We start from the raw sequence: 22,701 nt of genomic DNA on the forward strand, positions 1-22,701 counted from the left end.
TCATCTCAGTGGCATCCCTCTTATTTTTAAATTGTGTCCCCTGGTTTGATACTCCCCATTCAGGGAAAACTTGTTACCTGCATTTACCCTTTTTGTCACTTTAAGTAATTTGTAAATTTCAATGAGGTCACCTCTCACAACTCTAGAGAATACAGACCCAGCTTGTTCAAGACAGCCCTACCCTTCTGGGAACAAGTCTAGTTAAATCTTCATGACCCTCTCTCAATAATAATATTATTTTCCTTGAGATGAGGAGACTAAAGCTATACACAGTACTCCAGCTGTAGTCTAATGAAGTTCCTAAACAATTGAAGGAGGGGTCACATCTCCTGCACTCAAACCAAAGCGTCACTTCTTTTGTTTAAAATATTTAACTTTGTGTCTGTAATCTCGAGTAATTCATGCTGGGAAGTTGGTTAAAAATTTTCCAATGGTCCTGTCTTTTACAAACATCTTTGATGTGTAAGGGATTTAAAACCTTGCTATTCTGAGGGGAGATTCAGCAATGTAGCTGAGAGATAATGGGAACTGCAGATGCTGGAGATTCCAAGATAATAAAATGTGAGGCTGGATGAACACAGCAGGCCAAGCAGCATCTCAGGAGCACAAAAGCTGACGTTTCGGGCCTAGACCCTTCATCAGAGAGAGGGATGGGGGGAGGGAACTGGAATAAATAGGGAGAGAGGGGGAGGCGGACCGAAGATGGAGAGTAAAGAAGATAGGTGGAGAAGGTGTGGGTGGGGAGGTAGGGAGGGGATAGGTCAGTCCAGGGAAGACGGACAGGTCAAGGAGGTGGGATGAGGTTAGTAGGTAGCTGGGGGTGCGGCTTGGGGTGGGAGGAAGGGATGGGTGAGAGGAAGAACCGGTTAGGGAGGCAGAGACAGGTTGGACTGGTTTTGGGATGCAGTGGGTGGGGGGGAAGAGCTGGGCTGGTTGTGTGGTGCAGTGGGGGGAGGGGATGAACTGGGCTGGTTTAGGGATGCAGTGGGGGAAGGGGAGATTTTGAAACTGGTGAAGTCCACATTGATACCATATGGCTGCAGGGTTCCCAGGCGGAATATGAGTTGCTGTTCCTGCAACCTTCGGGTGGCATCATTGTGGCAGTGCAGGAGGCCCATGATGGACATGTCATCAAGAGAATGGGAGGGGGAGTGGAAATGGTTTGCGACTGGGAGGTGCAGTTGTTTGTTGCGAACTGAGCGGAGGTGTTCTGCAAAGCGGTCCCCAAGCCTCCGCTTGGTTTCCCCAATGTAGAGAAAGCCGCACCGGGTACAGTGGATGCAGTATACCACATTGGCAGATGTGCAGGTGAACCTCTGCTTAATGTGGAATGTCATCTTGGGGCCTGGGATGGGGGTGAGGGAGGAGGTGTAGGGACAAGTGTAGCATTTCCTGCGGTTGCAGGGGAAGGTGCCGGGTGTGGTGGGGTTGGAGGGCAGTGTGGAGCGAACAAGGGAGTCACGGAGAGAGTGGTCTCTCCGGAAAGCAGACAGGGGTGGGGATGGAAAAATGTCTTGGGTGGTGGGGTCGGATTGTAAATGGCGGAAGTGTCGGAGGATAATGCGTTGTATCCGGAGGTTGGTAGGGTGGTGTGTGAGAACGAGGGGGATCCTCTTGGGGCGGTTGTGGCGGGGGCGGGGTGTGAGGGATGTGTCGCGGGAAATGCGGGAGACGCGGTCAAGGGCGTTCTCAATCACCGTGGGGGGGTAGTTGCGGTCCTTAAAGAACTTGGACATCTGGGATGTGCGGGAGTGGAATGTCTTATCGTGGGAGCAGATGCGGCGGAGGCGGAGGAATTGGGAATAGGGGATGGAATTTTTGCAGGAGGGTGGGTGGGAGGAGGTGTATTCTAGGTAGCTGTGGGAGTCGGTGGGCTTGAAATGGACATCAGTTACAAGCTGGTTGCCTGAGATGGAGACTGAGAGGTCCAGGAAGGTGAGGGATGTGCTGGAGATGGCCCAGGTGAACTGAAGGTTGGGGTGGAAGGTGTTGGTGAAGTGGATGAACTGTTCGAGCTCCTCTGGGGAGCAAGAGGCGGCGCCGATACAGTCATCAATGTACCGGAGGAAGAGGTGGGGTTTGGGGCCTGTGTAGGTGCGGAAGATGGACTGTTCCACGTAACCTACAAAGAGGCAGGCATAGCTGGGGCCCATGCGGGTGACCATGGCCACCCCCTTAGTCTGTAGGAAGTGGGAGGAGTCAAAAGAGAAGTTGTTGAGTGTGAGGACGAGTTCCGCTAGGCGGATGAGAGTGTCGGTGGAGGGGGCCTGGTCGGGCCTGCGGGACAGGAAGAAGCGGAGGGCCTTGAGGCCATCTCCATGCGGAATGCAGGTGTACAGGGACTGCTCTTCAAGCTCTTCAACCGGGAACCCAACCCTCCTTCCACTGACCCCTTCACCCGCTTCCAACACAAGTCCTCCTCCTGGACACCACCCCCAGGCCTCCTACCCTCCCTCGACCTCTTCATCTCCAACTGCCGTCGAGACATTAACCGCCTCAACCTCTCCACCCCTCTCACCCACTCCAACCTCTCCCCCGCAGAACGGGCAGCCCTCCGCTCCCTCCGCTCCAACCCCAACCTCACCATCAAACCCGCAGACAAGGGTGGCGCAGTGGTAGTATGGCGTACTGACCTCTACATCGCCGAGGCCAGACGCCAACTCTCCGACACCACCTCCTACCGCCTCCTCGATCATGACCCCACACCCGAGCACCAAACCATCATCTCCAACACCATTCATGACCTCATCACCTCAGGGGACCTCCCACCCACAGCCTCCAACCTCATTGTTCCCCAACCCCGCACGGCCCGTTTCTATCTCCTTCCCAAAATCCACAAACCTGCCTGCCCTGGTCGACCCATCGTCTCAGCCTGCTCCTGCCCCACCGAACTCATCTCCACCTATCTGGACTCCATTTTCTCCCCTTTGGTCCAGGAACTCCCCACCTATGTCCGTGACACCACCCACGCCCTCCACCTCCTCCAGGACTTCCAATTCCCTGGCCCCCAACACCTCATATTCACCATGGACGTCCAGTCCCTGTACACCTGCATTCCGCATGGAGATGGCCTCAAGGCCCTCCGCTTCTTCCTGTCCCGCAGGCCCGACCAGGCCCCCTCCACCGACACTCTCATCCGCCTAGCGGAACTCGTCCTCACACTCAACAACTTCTCTTTTGACTCCTCCCACTTCCTACAGACTAAGGGGGTGGCCATGGGCACCCGCATGGGCCCCAGCTATGCCTGCCTCTTTGTAGGTTACGTGGAACAGTCCATCTTCCGCACCTACACAGGCCCCAAATCCCACCTCTTCCTCCGGTACATTGATGACTGTATCGGCGCCGCCTCTTGCTCCCCAGAAGAGCTCGAACAGTTCATCCACTTCACCAACACCTTCCACCCCAACCTTCAGTTCACCTGGGCCATCTCCAGCACATCCCTCACCTTCCTGGACCTCTCAGTCTCCATCTCAGGCAACCAGCTTGTAACTGATGTCCATTTCAAGCCCACCGACTCCCACAGCTACCTAGAATACACCTCCTCCCACCCACCCTCCTGCAAAAATTCCATCCCCTATTCCCAATTCCTCCGCCTCCGCCGCATCTGCTCCCACGATAAGACATTCCACTCCCGCACATCCCAGATGTCCAAGTTCTTTAAGGACCGCAACTTCCCCCCCACGGTGATTGAGAACGCCCTTGACCGCGTCTCCCGCATTTCCCGCGACACATCCCTCACACCCCGCCCCCGCCACAACCGCCCCAAGAGGATCCCCCTCGTTCTCACACACCACCCTACCAACCTCCGGATACAACGCATTATCCTCCGACACTTCCGCCATTTACAATCCGACCCCACCACCCAAGACATTTTTCCATCCCCACCCCTGTCTGCTTTCCGGAGAGACCACTCTCTCCGTGACTCCCTTGTTCGCTCCACACTGCCCTCCAACCCCACCACACCCGGCACCTTCCCCTGCAACCGCAGGAAATGCTACACTTGTCCCCACACCTCCTCCCTCACCCCCATCCCAGGCCCCAAGATGACATTCCACATTAAGCAGAGGTTCACCTGCACATCTGCCAATGTGGTATACTGCATCCACTGTACCCGGTGCGGCTTTCTCTACATTGGGGAAACCAAGCGGAGACTTGGGGACCGCTTTGCAGAACACCTCCGCTCAGTTCGCAACAAACAACTGCACCTCCCAGTCGCAAACCATTTCCACTCCCCCTCCCATTCTCTTGATGACATGTCCATCATGGGCCTCCTGCACTGCCACAATGATGCCACCCGAAGGTTGCAGGAACAGCAACTCATATTCCGCCTGGGAACCCTGCAGCCATATGGTATCAATGTGGACTTCACCAGTTTCAAAATCTCCCCTTCCCCCACTGCATCCCTAAACCAGCCCAGTTCATCCCCTCCCCCCACTGCACCACACAACCAGCCCAGCTCTTCCCCCCCACCCACTGCATCCCAAAACCAGTCCAACCTGTCTCTGCCTCCCTAACCGGTTCTTCCTCTCACCCATCCCTTCCTCCCATCCCAAGCCGCACCCCCAGCTACCTACTAACCTCATCCCACCTCCTTGACCTGTCCGTCTTCCCTGGACTGACCTATCCCCTCCCTACCTCCCCACCCACACCTTCTCCACCTATCTTCTTTACTCTCCATCTTCGGTCCGCCTCCCCCTCTCTCCCTATTTATTCCAGTTCCCTCCCCCCATCCCCCTCTCTGATGAAGGGTCTAGGCCCGAAACGTCAGCTTTTGTGCTCCTGAGATGCTGCTTGGCCTGCTGTGTTCATCCAGCCTCACATTTTATTATCTATTCAGCAATGTAGCTGCTGTCTTTGTGTTTTTATCTCATTGATGTTCAGCTTTTGGTTGTGGTTTAGTTTTTTGTTTCCCATTTCAAGCGTTTTTCTCTTTTGAGTGGGAATTGCACTGGAAGACGTCTCAACCCAATTCAAACTTGACTCACCTCCCCACCCACACCTCCCAAGCCAACTATTGCACAATGTAGGTTCTAACTGCATTTTGTAGCACAGTCTACCTCTTACAGAGTCTGCATTGCACAAAATCCTGACTGCGATCTTCAAATCTGCCTCATCAGAGTAAGACTACTGCTCATCTTGTTATAGATTGACAAAAACCAACCAACCTCACACCGAGTGTCTGAAATGAACTGCACCCCCCCAACCTGCAACAAAAACAAAACAGAAGCTGGAAACAACCTTCATGGGGTTTATCTCATAGCAAGGTTTCTGCCTTGTTGCTGGTTAAATTAAGGAATGATGCCTCAAAGCCTCAGTTGACCGCAGGGCAGGAAGGACATTTACGAATAAACACATTGCAAGATAGTGCGATGTTCCCCTGATTAAATGCCCCCCTCCTCCCTCTACAAAATCTTGCATTGTGGGAGCATATAAGTCCCATCTCTCCATCCAGTTTGCTGCAAACTACTTACTGCTGGAAAATCTCTGCCTAGAGACGATGGGACTGGGATCCACTGTGCTGCCTGCCATGGTCGAGCAATTGATCTCGCCACAGTTGAGTAAGTGGTGCCTCAGCTCAGCAATGAGTACAGAAAAGCTGGTTGTGACAAAAGCACCCACAAGCCACTAAAGCTTAGCAGCTTCTGTGGAAATTAGAAGCCACAGAACTGGGTAATGGAGATGAAGAGAATATAATTTGCCTCTGCTGACATTTTCTAGGGGTTCATTGTACAGATTCTGTCAGAGGAGGGCACCATCTGCTTTCCCAAATTGAACAAACATTCATACTTGAAAACTCCACTGGCTTTTTTAGCTTCATGAGGGCGATGTCAGAGTCATGTGTGTCGTCATCATAGTTCTCGTTGTAAATGATTTTCTCGACTGAGTAGCTGGTGACACTGCTGAACAGAATGACCTGCCTATCCAGAATGCCAGCGTACACCAACCAGCTGTAGGGATGGGGTGACCTGCAACAGAAAGGGACGGTGAGCTGTCCTGCTGTTCTAGAAGAAACATGGAAACACAGAAAATACGAGCAGACGTAGGGCATTCAGCCCTTTGAGTCTGCTGTGCCGTTCAATATGATCATGACTGGCCATCCAGCTCAGTCCCCTGTTCCTGTTACACTTTGATGTCTTTAGCTCTATGGTGGGTGTCTTTTCCCAGGATGGGGGACTTTCAAAACTAGGGGGCATATTTTTAGGGCAAGAGGTGAGAGATTTAAAAAAGACATGAGGGCAAATGTTTTCCACAGAGGGTAGGTCGTGGGTGGAATGATCTTCCTGAGGAAGGGTTGGATGTGAGCACAGTTACAATGTTGAAAAGACACTTAGATAAATACATGAATAGGAAAGGTTTGGAGGGCTATAGCCCATGAGCAGGCAGGTAGAACTAGTTTAGTTTGGGATTATGTTCACCATGGACTGGTTGGACCAAAGGATCTACTTCTGAGCTGTATTATATATATATTTCCTCCTTGAAAACATTCACTATTTTGGCCTCAACAACTTCCTGTGGCAGAGAATTCCACAGGCTCACCACCTTCTGAGTCTCCCCTCATTAACCTAAATGGCCTATCCTGTATCTTTAAACTGTAATTCTGGACCTGGATTCCCCAGTAACTGGGTACATCCTTCCTGTGTTTACCAAGTCTAATCCTGCTTGATTTTTTTCACTTTATAATGACTTCTGCAGCAAGTGGTAAGACAGATCAACATGCTGCTCAGGAGCAATCATCAAACACCATTTGACAGCAAGCCAGAGAGGGTGACATTCTCATATAGGCCCACTGAGATAGGTTTTACAGACCATCTCAAGGAATGATGGGTGGAGAAGCAGAGAGATTAAGGGAGGTAATTCCAGAGCTTAGCACCAAGCAGCTGAAGGCATGTCAACCATTCCTGGGCTGGTTATAATTGGGAATTCTCAAGAGTTCAGATGAAGGGGTTGCAACCATTTCAAAGCACACACAGAGGCCATTCTGTCCTTGAACACATGCCACCATTCGTTTCTATCATGGCTGATCTTAACTCCACCTCTCCACGTTGCTTTTGTGACCTTGCTGTTGATAACCTCATGATTTCAGTTTTTTAATTGCCAGATAGTAACTCAGGGCTTTGACCTGTGCAATCTGCATGGTAAGAAGAGATCTCTGCAGAGGATCTGACATGAAATGGGTTTGGTTGCTAGATGTTGGATTTTAGAGAGTGTGAACTGTAACATCTGTAGTGTTATGCCCAGGAGAGGGACACCATAACTTTTAGCTAATACCGTTAAAAGTTGGATACATACAAACTATTAAAATGGCAGCTGCAAATCATGTGGCCCTTGGCATTTGAGCTACAGTCAAGTATCAAGTTTCTGGCAAACACTTAATCAGTATGGGCACGGGGCTATGTTTCCTTATGGGGAACTCACACATCTCTCAGTTTAAGGATGTGTTGCCTGTCTCAGTTTCATGCTGAACAAAAGAAAAGATCAAAATTCAATTTATTATGGATGGAGGTGATTAACAATGTTCTAATTCTCAAACACTGAGGAGAGTTTTATCTAGTGAAGAGCTCACAACATGTTTCAAGGTAAAAACCGAAAGAACTGCAGATGCTGCAAATCAGGAACAAAAACAGAATTTTCTGGAAAAGCTCAGCCGGTCTGGCAGCATCTCTGAAAAAAGATTCAGAGTTAACATTTTGAGTCCGGTGACCGGTTCTGAGGAAGAGTCACCGTTCCCGAAATGTTAACTCTGAATCTTTCTTCACAGATACTGCCAGACCTGCTGAGCTGGTCCAGCAAATTCTGTTTTTTGTGCATGTTTCAAAGTTCCCTGCAGTCAGAGTTGATGAGTGTCTCCCACTGTATCATGATGGCCTTCTCCATCTGCCCGAAACAGGGACTTCAGAAATGTCAACCCTGCTATACAGGGTGCAGGATCAACATGAACGCCACACCTCATTTGCAAAAGGCTGTGAAGTTGTGCAAAGCCACATGGTGAGACAGTCATAGTTGCTCCTATAATAAATTAACTCTGAACAGTTTGCAGATGTGAGCCATCAGAGCCATCTAACCTACCAGTTCAGCTAGTCTGTAAACCAAACTCAGAAATAGGCTGTAAGACCTTCAAGCAGCTGAAATACTTAACACATTTCAGTTTCAAAGAGAATCCCTGAGAACCAGCCTGACGGCAGGAAACCTTCATGAGCTGTGATCCCTGCACTTTATAAGATCTTGGCTTTAATCTTACAGAATCAAATCTACTCAAGAAGCCACTCTGTGTTACCTGTAATCTGTATCTGATCTTTGTGAGTGTGTTTGAGAATTAAGGTGTTAGGGTTCTCTGTATCTCTTTACTATATAAAACTCTCCTCTATTTTAAGGAATCAAATCCATTAGAAAAAATCCATTAGCATTGACTGTATTCTGCATCTGATCCTTGTGTGTGTTTAAGAATTGCAGCAACTTGGGCTAAATGTGTGAGAATAAATAACTATTTATTTTTAAACTCACAAAAGCTTGCTGCTAAATTATTAATTAGGACAGATGCTTCAATTGTGAGAGAAGACACATATCTTCCCATTTGGAATATACCGATAATGGTTTGAAAAAGAATACATATATTCTATATCAAAGATGTCATCATGGCTCCTAACAAATATGTGATAAAGGAAAGAAAATATTTGAAACTATCAGTAGGCCAGATAAGATCTCTTGAGCAGGAATATCTCAGCACAGTTCCATCATGAGCAATTAAGGAGGTGTAAGTATATAATATAGAAATGGCAAATCTATGCCTACAGAATGACCCACTTGCATTGGCATAAATTTATACCATTGAGGAAGAATAATGAAGGGTTACTCATCTGTTACAGTGTATCTTAGATGAAGAAGCCATGCTTCAAACGACCCATTAGATGACAGTGGTTCTATTTCTCAATACTCAAATGTCTTGTACTTAGGAACATAAAAAAACATATTTTGTCTATTGAAACACATATTTGTTGGTAACCTCTGCTAGACCTTGAATTGGAGGTGAGGTGGGGTTTAGAATGTCCTTGGAGCAATGTTTGTTTCGAACAAACAGAGACTATTTACTCAGCAGAGTCTATTTGATCAGTGTATGACATTAAACAGTCTACAGAGTTCATTTATAACGACTCTCTAAGAACTGCAGCAGAGAGAACGAAAGTGCAGTGACTTGTGAGAGCAAGCTGCATTATCAATAATTATATAAAATGAATGCTGTGTGTAAAATCAATCACTTTTAGCTATGAGACCTATTGTTGTGATTCACAGGTGAGGGGTAGGGGTTGAAGTTTGCTAATATTACATTGCATTTCCATTATGTCCAGGAATAGTAAGGCAGAATCCTTAACCATTAATCCTCTCCACCTGAATATGGACTGAGATATAAATTATCCATAAAATATTGTTTAACTTTTATCTTCCGCGCTGATGGATAATGTACCTGTATACACAGTGTGCTGCAGTTATGATCCAGTATCGGTTAATGATGGAGCCTCCACACATATGTTGGTATTTATTGTACAATGTGACCTGCCAGGGCCAGCTCCCCATTTCGGCTTCATGTCCCCCAACGATCATGGAAAAGTCATGCTTCTCCCCACAGTCTGCATGTTGCGAGACAGCGTGAATAAAAGATTTTAAAAGTTGGATTTAGGTAGAGCGCTTTTCAACTGGTTCAGACCTCAAAACAATTTAGAATCAAAGAAGTACTTATGAATCATAGTTCCTGTTGTACTGTTGGAAGTGCAGTAGCCAATTTGTGCACAGCAAGATCTCACAACAATAACCTCTTCTTCAAAATACTGCCATGGATATTTTTCCATTCAATAGCAGGGAAGAGGCCACAGTTTCACCCCTCATTCAAAAGATATCGCACCTGATTATACAACTGAGCTGTCAGTTATGACTTTTGTGCCCAAGTCCTGGAGTGGGACTTGAATACAGAAGTCAGGGCTTAAGAGTGCTACATCCTAAGCAAGTATATCACAGTCAACGTCCCTGAATGCCAATTACCTCAATAGCAGCCTGTTAATAGATGGGATGAGAGGCCACTTTTTTTGACAACAGCAGGTTGTCCCAGGTAGAGATCATGGCACCATCACTCATAATGCTTGACTTGCAAACATCCCTCCTTTGCTCCAATGTCTTAATGGACTAACGGACTTTCTACATTGTATGGGCTATATGAGCCAAGGAAGACCCCAGATAAAATGTCTGACCTGTGCTGAGTTATTGTGGTTTGGTTAGAGTGTTGATAGCTTTTCAGGATTACTTCAATAGCTCTCTGGTCATTGGTCCTAGATTCCTGTCCCTGATTTCCTATGGAGTGGGTATTCACAAAACAGAAAAAGTAGCAGAGGTTGCAACATAGTGGTAATATCATGGACTCAGGGAACTGATAACTCATGGGCATTGGTTTGAAGGTCACCATAGCAGATGGTTGAATCATGAATTGATTGATGTAGTGTTACATGTATTGAGATACCATGACAAGTGTTGTTTTGCATGCTATTCAGGCAGATCTTACCATACAAAGTGCTTCAGGGTAGGGGTACAGAGTGCAAAATATACTCTTACAGCTACAGAGAAGGTGCAGAGAAAGAGATCAGGATTAACATTTGAGAGGTCCATTCAAAAGTCTGATAACAGCAGGAAAGAAGCTGTTTTTGAATCCATTCGTAATGTGTATTCGACTTTCATACCTTCTGCCCGATGGAATAGGGTAGGAGAGGGTGTAACTGGCGTGGGAGGGTCTTTGATCATGTTGTTTGCTTTCCCAAGGCAGTGGGAAGTATTGTTGGAGTCAATGGATGGGACGATCGTTTGTGTGATGGACTGGGCTGTGTTCATGACTTTCTGTCATTTCTTTTGACCTTGAGAAGAGCAGTTGCCATACCGTACTGTGATGCATCTGGACAGGATGCTTTCTATGAAGTATCTGTAGCAATTGGTGACAGTCTGAGGAAGCAGAGGCATTGTTGTGCTCTCTTAACTGTTGTGTCAACGTGGGTAGACCAGGGCAGATTGTAGCCATTCATTTTTTTAAAAAAAGGCCCGTAATTAGAAGCTATTTTAATGGTAAACCATAACAATTGTTACAAAAAGAAGAGCCCATCTGGTTCATAAATATCCTTTGGCACGGAATTTCGTACCTGGTCTAGACTACATGTGACTGCAGACCCACAGTAATGTGGTTGACTCTTAACTGCCCTCTGAAATGTCCTAGCAAGCCACTCAGTTCAAGACCAATTAGGCATGTGCAATTAATGATGGTCCAGCTAGTGACACCCACACCCAATGATCGAATTTAAGGAAAAAGGTGCTGACTTTAAAAATAATTACTGGAATCCATCTCTGCTAATGCACCTGTGGCTTCCTGCCATTAATAGGAAAAGAAAAGACCAGCTTTTAGAACAAAGCTGTGTCAAAGCAATGGAGATTGGATGCAGGCATCCTGACTGATGTTGCAGATACCACACTGTTCCAAAGCAATGTTAGCTTTACTGTATAACACAGGGTACAGATGGTAATGGCTCCCAGAGTGACGATGGCATGAATTCAACTTAAAACGAATCTAGGCTGTGCTGCTAACTCTAAGACCATTTGCTATATGGTTGTATCTGAATCAAAGAAAACACTCTCCTGAAACTTTGAACATTAGAAAAAAATCGTGATTCACTGACACTGCATCAAATGCTGTTCTAACTCTGCATGCGTAGGTGCTGTAAGCCACCTTGTGATACTCACAAACACTGCCATTTAAAAATGATCGGGTCACTTCAATGCACTGTCACCCTTGTGAAATATGTACAAACACAGTGCACCACCAAATAGTGAGAGCAGAGGAGACATCTCAGATTGGACTCTGGAAAAACATCTTTAAGAACTTTCCAGAATATCCAAACAGACAGAGTGCTTCACTGATACGGTGGGATGATGTAAAGTGGGACGTGGTTCATGCAAAGTGCAGATCAGTTTGCGTGGAATGGGCTGTTTTCTCTGCCATAAAATCTGTGTGATCTTATTCAATACAAATCTGAACCAAAATATTCCATGAAAAGTGGTTAATTTCCACTTTCATTCACTCACCCCTTTCACCAAACCTCATGATGCTAACTTTGTGTAAACTTTCTCAGTTGGCTGAGTGAAAGGATAATGTCAAAAATCACTGAGTCATTTTATTGTTTGTTAAACGTATTTTGCAATGATACAGTTCCTTTCTGGCTCGTCCTTGTCTCAAAGTGCAGGTGGATCAGGATCTTTTTAAAACCAACCTCTTCCAAAATGGCTAACAAAAACTTAATCCATCCATTGTTGCTACCTCAATCTGTGCTGGGAATGAATTCAACGTGCCTGGTTGTGGCAGAGTGGCTGCATCAAGATCTTCTCTGAGGAAGATCTGAACAAGGGTCCCGACCCGAAACATCAGCTTTCCTGCTCCTCTGATGCTGGCCGGCCTGCTGTGTTCATCCAGCTCCACACTGTGTTATTTCTGGCTCCAGCTTCAGCAGTTCTTACTGTCTCTGAGCGGACAGGTGGGACTAGTTTAGTTTGGGGTTATGATTGGCAGGGACTGTTTGGACCTAAGGGTCTGTTCCAATGCTGTATGCCTCTGTGACTGAACCCCTGGGGTCTTTGTGACACTTAAGGCAGCAATGATGGTAAGGAGTTCCAGGATATTGATCCTGTAATGATGAATGAACAGTTAATATAGGTCCAAGCCAGTGTACCGTGTGACTTTGAGGAGAATTTGAAAAAGTGAAACGTTAATGTTTTCCAGTGCTATTTGAGGTGGTATACATTTGACAGTTTGAGAGCAATGAATCGAAGCGATGCCTATTAAAGATTCTACTTTGAACACTTGCACTTACCAGAGCATTTCAGTTTTATTACCTTTCCAGATGCACAGCTAGCCCTGGAGAAAAAAAAAAGCAAGAAGACCTAATTATCAGTTAGATGCTGTGAGGATTGCAAACACCTGTTAACAAATGGAAATAACAACTAACTGGACAATGGATGTATTTTATATCTCTCTCTTAAACTAGTTTAGGTTGATGCTAACAATGGTGCTTTTGGAAATGAAGGAAAAATTTGCTTTTATACAATGCTTTCTTCAGCCTCAGGTTGTTCCAAAGCACTTGACAACAATAAAGCAATTTTTGAAGTATAGTCACTGTTATAGTTTAGGTCAAACACAGCAAAATTGTACATAGCAAGCTCCCACAGACACTATTGTGAAAACGATCAAATTGTCTGCCTTTGTAAAGGTTGTGGGATGAATGCTGGCCAGGAGAACCTCCATGATTTTTCTTTTATTCATTCATGGGATATGGGTGTCACTGGCTAGGCCTGCATTTATTGCCCATCCCGAATTGCAGAGAGGGTGGCTGAGTTAGCCACATTGCCGAGAGCCTGGAGCCACATGCAGGCCAGATCAGGTAAGGATGGCAGTTTCATTCCTTAAAAGACTGTAATGTACCAGGTGAGTTTTTCCTGGCTATTAGCAATGATTTCATGATCATTATTAGACTTTTAATTCCAGATAATTTAACAAAATATATTAAATTCAACATTATCACATGGCAGGATTTGAACCCAGGTTTCTGTGACTGACCTGGGTCTCTCAATTAACAGTCTAGTTACAGTCCCACTAGAACCTTCTGCCAGTCAGAACTGCTATGGTGTACACACTGCATGGTTTTGAACACCACTATTAAGTCTCCCCTCAAAGGAATCTCCTAAGAAACTTGTTCTTTCTACTCTCATAATTGCTGATTATTTTTCCCTGGGTTTAGTGTAAATATAAAATTGCACAGATCTGAGGGAACAATACGAACCTGTACCTCCAGATCTCCTCTAAATTTCTGTTGTATGCATCAGTGATTTCAGCAAATCCTTGTGTGTAGTTGGGTCCAATCTCACTCACACTTGCAATACTGGAATTCAGGTACCTGCAGAATAATGTACAAATGTTTGGGATGATGTCACACCCTCTGAATTTATTCAGTTCCCATTAACATACAATGTGCCAGGCCTCAGCGGTTTAGTAACAGGGGCCATAGCTCCAAATATGTGACCACCAGTTCAAACACAGCATTTGTCAAAGAACGTGTCCCTCACAGATTGATCTCTTAGCCGCCTATTGAACATAGAACATAGAACATTACAGCACAGTTCAGTCCCTTCGGCCCTCAATGTTGTGCCGACTGGTCATACCGATCTGAAGCCCATCTAAACTACACTATTCCATGTACGTTCATATGCTTGTCCAATGATGACTTAAATGTACTTAAAGTTGGCGAATCTACTACCATTGCAGGCAAAGCGCTCCATTCCCTTACTACTCTCTGAGTAAAGAAACTACCTCTGACATCTGTCTGGTGTGGCTTCCTCTACATTGGGGAAACCAAGCGGAGGCTTGGGGACCGCTTTGCAGAACACCTCCGCTCGGTTCGCAATAAACTACTGCACCTCCCAGTCGCGAACCATTTCAACTCCCCCTCCCATTCTTTAGATGACATGTCCATCATGGACCTCCTGCAGTGCCACAATGATGCCACCCAAAGGCTGCAGGAACAGCGACTCATATTCTGCTTGTGAACCCTGCAGCCCAATAGTATCAATGTGGTCTTCACCAGCTTCAAAATCTCCCCTTCCCCCACCGCATCCCAAAACCAGCCCAGTTCGTCCCCTCCCCCCACTGCATCACACAACCAGCCCAGCTCTTCCCCTCCCCTCACTGCATCCCAAAACCAGCCCAGCCTGTCTCTGCTGCCCTAACCTGTTCTTCCTCTCACCCATCCCTTCCTCCCACCTCAAGCCGCACCTCCATTTCCCACCTACGAACCTCATCCCACCTCCTTGACAAATCTGTCTTCCCTGGACTGATCTATCCCCTCCCTACCTCCCCACCTATACTCTCCTCTCCACATATCTTCTTTTCTCTCCATCTTCGGTCCGCCTCCCCCTCTCTCCCTATTTATTCCAGAACCCTCACCCCATCCCCCTCCCTGATGAAGGGTCTCGGCCCGAAACGTCAGCTTTTGTGCTCCTGAAATGCTGCTTGGCCTGCTGTGTTCATCCAGCTTCACACTTTATTACCTTGGATTCTCCAGCATCTGCAGTTCCCATTATCTCTGACATCTGTCCTATATCTTTCACCCCTCAATTTAAAGCTGTGCCCCCTCATGCTCACCGTCACCATCCTTGGAAAAAGGCTCTCCCTATCCACCCTATCTAACCTTCTGATTATTTTATATGCCTCAACTGAGTCACCTCTCAACCTTCTTCTCTCTAATGAAAACAGCCTCAAGTCCCTCAGCCTTTCCTCGTAAGACCTTCCCTCCATACCAGGCAGCATCCTAATAAATCTCCTCTGCACCCTTTCCAAAGCTTCCACATCCTTCTTATAATGCGGTGACCAGAACTGTACACAATACTCCAAGTGCGGCTGCACCAGAGTTTTGTACAGCTGCAGCATAATCTCTTGGTTCCGGAACTCGATCCCTCTATTACGAAAAGCTAAAACACTGTATGCCTTCTTAACAGCCCTGTCAACCTGGGTGGCAACTTTCAAGGATATTGAAGGGCTCTTTATAACATTAGCCCTTCCATTCCTGGACTTTTCCATCATCGATGGAAGAATGCTAGAGAAGTCAATTTGCAACCAACATTCCTATGTAAACCATCAACATTTCTACATCTCACTCTCTTGCTGTTCTTCAACTGTGACATCTTGTATGGAGGCAGATCAGCTTCCTATTATACTTTAAATCTTTGGGACTATGGTTGGACTGCAGTTTGAGGATCTCACTCTGTTTAATGTGTGAAGATTCTGGCGATTGGGTGTGTGATGGACAGTAGCTGTATGGAATTTTCACTACTCTACTAAATAAATCTCAATTGAGAAGCTGAAGTGGTGCAGGTTTTTTTTTTACTCACTGTCGGCTTTTCTCATGATTTAAAAGAAGTCTTTGTGATCTTCATGAAATCATGGTGCTATACGATGTGTATTAAGACACATGATGTCCTGTACAACAAAGCTAAAGGGCTGTACATTATACGCCAATCTACACAGCATGTTACATTGTTCTCAATCCTTTAAAGTAATAAGATATTTTGTGAAGCATTATGAAGTGAACATCTGTCAGCTCAGAGTGTGATCCTGACTGATACCAACAGTGAAGGTGCTAGCCATTTTAGTTCAGAAAGGGCTATCTTCTCATCTGCCCCCATGCCTATGGAGTGACACCATTTAAACTATATAGAACCAATTGCTCTCTCACAGAGATGCCTGTGGTTAATCACATTTGCAATTATAAATCATAACTAGGGGAGAGGGAGCATGCAGGGTCCGCTGATACTCAATGCTTTCGGAGAGAGATGGGCACCACTGTGTCTGGAGTGCCTTATCTCTGCTTACAATTCCAATTTGATTTAGCCCCTTCCTCTCTCCCTGCCTCTCACTCACGTTTGGTGTTAGTGTATTGTCATGAGTGGGGTATGCATTGAATTGAATAATTGGAAACAAGGGGAATTGACTAGAGGTGGTTAATATGTGATTTGGTGATGGAGAAAGCTGTTTGGTTGTGTGTGATAGCATTACTGGAATTAAAAGGGAACAAACAGCATAAAACAAAAAAAAGATCAAAAAATGTAAGAGGGCTCTTATGATGCAGTGGTAGTGCCCCTACCTCTGAGCCTGGAGATCGAGGCCTGAGTTCCACCTGCGCCAGAGGTGTGGCATAATATTCCTGGGCAGTTTGATTGAAAGTTCCTTAAATCAAAATGAGATACTGAGCATCATAAAGTGCCATTAGTCAGCTGGCCAGAAAGTTTAGTTCAGGAGGTAGGTTTTGCATCTTAAATGAGGGGAGAACAGTAGAGATTGTAGAGAAGTTTTGTGGAGGACTTTAGGAACCAGGCTGCTGAAGGCACAATCATAAACGGAGGAGTTGTTAAGACCAACGATGCTTAAGACGCCGGAATTCAAGGAGGGCAGACATTTAAGTCGGTTATGAGGTGATAAAACAGATAGACAGGGGAAATATCCTGAAGGAATTTGAAAGCAAGGACATCATTTTCAAAATTAAGGCTTTGCTTAACCAGGGGAAAACGTACATCAAAGAGAACCGAGATGGAAAGAATGTGGTGCCTTGAAGGAGATGGCCAGCAGAGTTTGAATAACCTCAAGTGCTCAGAGGGTAAATGTGGGAGACCAGACAGGTGGGCTTTTGAATATTTAGTCTAGGAGTGACCAAGAGGCACGAACGAGGGTATTTGCAGCAGATGAATTGAGGCAAGTGTGAAGTTAAGGTGTTGTTATGGAGTTGAAGGTAGGTTGTCCTAGTGATTGTGTGAAGCTGTGATTGAAAAGGCTCCTGTAAATAAAGTAACATGTGCCATGCAGTACTCAGTACTTAAAGTTCCTGTTGGACAATACTCTTGAGACTGTTAATTTATCCTTTACATATAACACTATGGAATGGACTCTGTGCATAGCCTACTACAAGTGATTCATTATTCTGTCTTCAACATTCTGCAGGCCCTGAACGTTTCCCTGTAAGTACCTGACAGTTTGTTATCTCATTCCTAGGAGTTTGTGAGGGTAACCAGAAGCAAAGAGTTGGAAAAGTTGGGTTCTGACTGGAGCTGATCTTATTTCATCTCTGCTTGCCCCTTATTATGTGCACTGTTGTAAGGGGCCTGAATGATGACAAGTCACCCCCAACATTGGGGATTTTCAAGGGAACTCGGGAATGGTCAATGAGGTTTGCCTGATCAAGCTCAAGTTTATCTCACACAGGGCTGGCAAGGGGATACACCTGAGAAAAGGTTCAGATATTCTGATTGCACAGTAGCGAATTGAGTGAATAATCACAGCTTACTTAACACGTCCCATGTATCTGCACATCAGTTGACCCAGCGAGGAGTTCCAACTCGCATCACACACGGGAAGCCAGGCCTGCTTCGACTCGTGATATATCTCCAGTAGAGAGTTCTCAGTATTAATTCTGAAAGAGACTGGGGACAAATCAATGATAGTCAAAGCAGAATTCATTCTGTGATGCAGTTGAGTTAGATTCTATTTGATTCACATTATTTTATTTTCCCACTATCTTCAGGAGGAACATTGAGAGTAGCTTGTTTGAACCTGGTGACCACTAGGAGTAAACTCACAGCAGGAGTACAGAAGGAGGCCATTTGGTCAATCATGTCATGTACTGGCTCTCTGAATCAACATTGTGACTTACCCCTTACCCTGATTCCAGGAGCAGAGTAATTCCAGAAACAAACTAAATCCAGGAGCAACCTAACATCAGGAGGAGTGTGAACCCAGAAACAGGAGCAAGACCATAAGGCATGGGAGCAGAAGTAGCCATTCAGCCTATTGAGGTCACTCTTCCATTCAATGAAGTCATAGCAGATCTGATCATCCTGAACTCCACTTTTACTACTTTATCCCAAGTCCCCTTACTGATTAAAAACCCATCCATCTCAGCTTTGAATGTACGTATTGACCTCATCTTTATAGCCCCCTGCAGTAAAGAATTTCACAGATTCACCACCCTCTGACAGCAGAAATTCCTACTCATCTCTGTCTTAAATTGGTGACTCTGAGATTATTCCCTTTTAGTCCTAACAGTTCTATTCTGCATTTACTCCATCAAGCCCCATTAGAATCTTACATGTTTCAATAAGGTCTCCTCTCATCCTTCTAAACTCCAATAAATGCAGGCCTAACCTACTCAACTCCTCTTCATAAGAAAATCTTTCCATTCTAAGGTCAACTGAGTGGAATTTTTCTCCTTTGCGTCCAATGTCAGGATAACTTTCCTTACTTAAGGACATTAAAACTGATGGAAATATTTCAGTTGTGATCTGACGAGTGTCTTGTATAGATTTAGCAAAACTTCACCATTTTTATTGTCCAGTCTGTGTGAAATAAAGGCAATATTTAATTGCCTCCACTAATAACTTTGAACTTGAATGCAAACTTTTTGTGATTCAAGCAGCAGGACCTCAAATCATTCTGTGCAGGAGCTTTCTGGATTCTTATATCTGGAACCTACTAACTGTAGGAGCAGACTCGAAGCAGGAGTGGAGTAACATGAGGGAAAAGCAAACATCAGGAGCAAACTTACTCCAGGAATAGGTCAGTTCCAGAAGCAAAATAAATCCAGAACAACTGGAGCAGACCAACTCCAGGAGTAGAGTAACTCCAGGAATAGAATCTTCAAAAACAAACTCCAGGGGCACACCCAAAACAACCTAGCTCCAGCAGCAGAGCAACTCCTGTACTGTTTACATATCAGCTATTTTGAACCAATCAAGTACAAAAAGAAAATCATTGGCTGAAGTATCAATAGTTAAGAAGGATGAACAGAGCCACACTCTGGTACAGTTAACCTTCACTTAATAGTTACAAATATGTAACACCAAATCTTTTCCAACAGAACTACAGAAGATACCAATGATAATGGGAACTGCAGATGCTGGAGAATCCAAGATAATAAAATGTGAGGCTGGATGAACACAGCAGGCCCAGCAGCATCTCAGGAGCACAAAAGCTGACGTTTCGGGCCTAGACCCTTCATCAGAGAGGGGGATGGGGTGAGGGTTCTGGAATGAATAGGGAGAGAGGGGGAGGCGGACCGAAGATGGAGAGAAAAGAAGATAGGTGGGGAGGAGAATATAGGTGGGGAGGTAGGGAGGGGATAGGTCAGTCCAGGGAAGACGGACAGGTCAAGGAGGTGGGATGAGGTTAGTAGGTATTTTATTCCAGAACCCTCACCCCATCCCCCTCTCTGATGAAGGGTCTAGGCCCGAAATGTCAGCTTTTGTGCTCCTGAGATGCTGCTGGGCCTGCTGTGTTCATCCAGCCTCACATTTTATTACAGAAGATACCAACCTGGGCTTGACGTTGCACTGCTATCGTATGCGTCTGTTCTGTTGCAGACAGTTGTGGGTGCATTACCTCCGGTAGGTATGGAGTTTTTATTCTCAATTGGCCTCTCCAAATGCTTCACTAACATAGAACAAAACAAAAAGCATTAAAAGGAAAGAGATTTCTAGTTGTCAGATTAGTTCAGTGGCCTTGGTATCTAACTCTTATTCCTTATGTGCAGTGCCATAATCGGAAAATGAATTACATTGTGTAACACATTGGTTTGTCAGAAGTCATGAGGGTTTTATTAATCTGCCCTAGCATTGACATTTGACGAGAGATCCATGTTTCAAAGACACTGACTGAGTGATAAAGGACCATTATTTTCCCAACTGAAACAATGAAATGCTTTAAAGTAAACTATTACCTATTTCTTTATTTTTCTACTATTCTATGAAGTAATGCTTAAAATTTTAACTCTGTTTCTCTTAATACTTTGTACCTTTCTTTGTACTGGGCACTTTGGCATCTAAGATGGCACCATGTGTGGTGACATTGCCCACTTTTCCCTGTAGTCCTGTACTTGAGGACTACATGTAACAATAAAATCTAAAATCTAAATCTAAACTACTGCTTCTTCCAATGAGTGCATTTGAGCTGGGTGAATGAACTCTCCTGGTCTCAAGCCAGTTACCATTCTTCTCCCTAATCAAGAACAGAATGAGGTCCATATTGCCTTCTACATGAGATGAAAGTACAATTGATGACAGTTGCCAGTCATGCTTTTTGCTTGTGATTTTTAAAAATTTGCTAACGGTTTCTGTGTGTATTTCCATCATTTGTTGAAAGTGGTGGTGAACTGCTTCCTTTGAACTGCTGCAGTCCACAGGGCTCAATGAAACACCAGCAGTGCTGTTAGGAAGGAAGTTCTGGGATTCTGACCCAAAGACAGCGAAGGAACAGTGCTGTAGTTCCTGTTTCGGAGGTGATAATACAGCTGGTAATGTTCCCAGGAGTCTGCTGCCCTCATCTTCCTAGCTGGCAGAGTTAGCAGGTTTGGAAGGTGCAAGGCTTGGCAAATTTATTCCAGCGTTTCATATTTTTTCTGTGATGACCACATGTCATAAAAATTAAGTCATCTTAAATTGGAATTTTGGTTTCAGTCTCTTGCAATTTTATGACCCCAGATTTGACTCGGATATTTGGTGATGTTGACTAAGCTAAGGAGTGGCTACTATTATGAAATACATGCTTTAATCTCCTGTATAGAATCCTGCCCTCCCACCCATCTCAGTCCAGTGTTGATTTATACTCAGGCAGTGGTAAGTTTTTATCACGTCAGCAAAGGTCAAGTCCTCAGAGGTGTCAGATTTAAACTTTATTAATCAAATCAACTTCCAAACCTATCAATAGTTACCAACATTATTTACACAAGTAGAAAATATTAACCATTTTATTGAAGAAAGGTCACACTTCCCAGAAACGTTATGTTTTAGATAAAATTATTTTGATGGGTTGAGGTGCAAGTAAAACCAGACTTGTAATTAAAGAAGAGGCAAAAATAATTTTTCTGCTGGTTTTCATTGGTGGAAACAAAATAATGACTGCATCAGCTCACCGGCCATTACAGATTCCTGGAAAAACAAAGATGCTGTAGTTTTTTTCAAAACCTCATAATCTTTTAGACCCCCCTTGAAGAATCTAATGTGAAGAAGGTGTGATAATCTCAAACTCAGAACCAGTGCAATTCATCAGAGAAATTATTCAACACTTTTTCACACAGAGGGTAGTTGAAGTGAGGCACTGTCTCCCATAGAAAGCAGCCTACTCAGACTCATTAACTGTAAAACTCAAGATGAATAGGTTTTGCTTCTCTGAAAGCATGGAATGAAGGTGAGCAGAAGACAGATAGATGGTTAGTATTGTGTTCACTGCAGTTTAGAAGAACAAGGAGGAAATCACGTAGAAATGTTTAAAATCCTAACAGGACTGAACAGGTTAGTTGTAGGAAAGATGTTCCTGAGCTGGGAGTGACCACACCATGGGTTACAGTTTCAGGATATGGGGTAAACCTTTTAGAACTGAGACGAGGAGAAATCTCTTCACCCAGACAGTGGCGAGCCAGTGGGATTCAATACCACAGAAAGTGATTGAAGCCAAAATATTGTGTGTTTTCAAGAAGGAGGTATAGCTCTTGTGGCCAAACAAATGAAGCGATAAGAGGGGCGGGCAGGTCTAGAGTGCTGAGCTTGATGATCGGTCATGATCATATTGAATGGCAGAGTAGGCTCAAGGGGTCGAATGGCCTATTCCTGCTCCTATCTCCTATGTTTCTAGAGGACAGACCAGATGGGAAAAATGGCTTCTTTCTACATTCCTGTTTGCAATTGATTTGTATCCAGTTAACTGGCGTGCATGCAAGAAATGAAAAGGAAACTGTATATGCTTGCGTCATGCATCTTTATTAGGTGCAAAAAAATGCTTAGGGCTCTGCCACACTCTCAGAGCTCAGTGCATCTCACCGCTGGCCATTCTCTATTGCAAATGCAGTACCTGACAGAGATTTTTAAGATAGTGGAAGAATTTGATAGGTTAGACATGAAGAAAATGTTTGAATTTGTCAATAAATCCTGTAATAAGAATCATAAATATAAGATTGGTACTAATAGTTCTAATCAAGAATTCAAGGCCAATTTTTTAAACTCAGAGTGGCTAGAATGTGAAATGCACTATACGTAAAATAGTTGAAGTAAATACTATTTGCACGGACATACAGATCAAGACTTCTGATCTTC

At 44.9% G+C, this 22,701-nt stretch overlaps 1 protein-coding gene across 4 annotated transcripts in view; it reads right to left on the minus strand.

Annotated features, from left to right (window-relative positions):
- tmprss5 (transmembrane serine protease 5) overlaps window positions 1-22,701 on the minus strand; it is a 48,585-nt gene that overhangs the window by 9,746 nt on the left and 16,138 nt on the right. For all 4 annotated transcript variants that reach the window (XM_059639045.1, XM_059639044.1, XM_059639046.1 and 1 more), the window contains exons 4-9: window positions 19,931-20,047; window positions 17,907-18,042; window positions 13,857-13,970; window positions 12,891-12,934; window positions 9,461-9,623; window positions 5,788-5,966 (exon numbers count right to left, since the gene is read on the minus strand). In XM_059639045.1, coding sequence (XP_059495028.1) covers window positions 5,788-5,966; window positions 9,461-9,623; window positions 12,891-12,934; window positions 13,857-13,970; window positions 17,907-18,042; window positions 19,931-20,047 — 753 coding nt within the window. The remainder of the gene's footprint in view (window positions 1-5,787; window positions 5,967-9,460; window positions 9,624-12,890; window positions 12,935-13,856; window positions 13,971-17,906; window positions 18,043-19,930; window positions 20,048-22,701) is intronic.

Source organism: Stegostoma tigrinum, chromosome 32 (genome assembly GCF_030684315.1).
Source record: "Stegostoma tigrinum isolate sSteTig4 chromosome 32, sSteTig4.hap1, whole genome shotgun sequence".
Classification (NCBI taxonomy): Eukaryota; Metazoa; Chordata; class Chondrichthyes; order Orectolobiformes; family Stegostomatidae; genus Stegostoma; species Stegostoma tigrinum.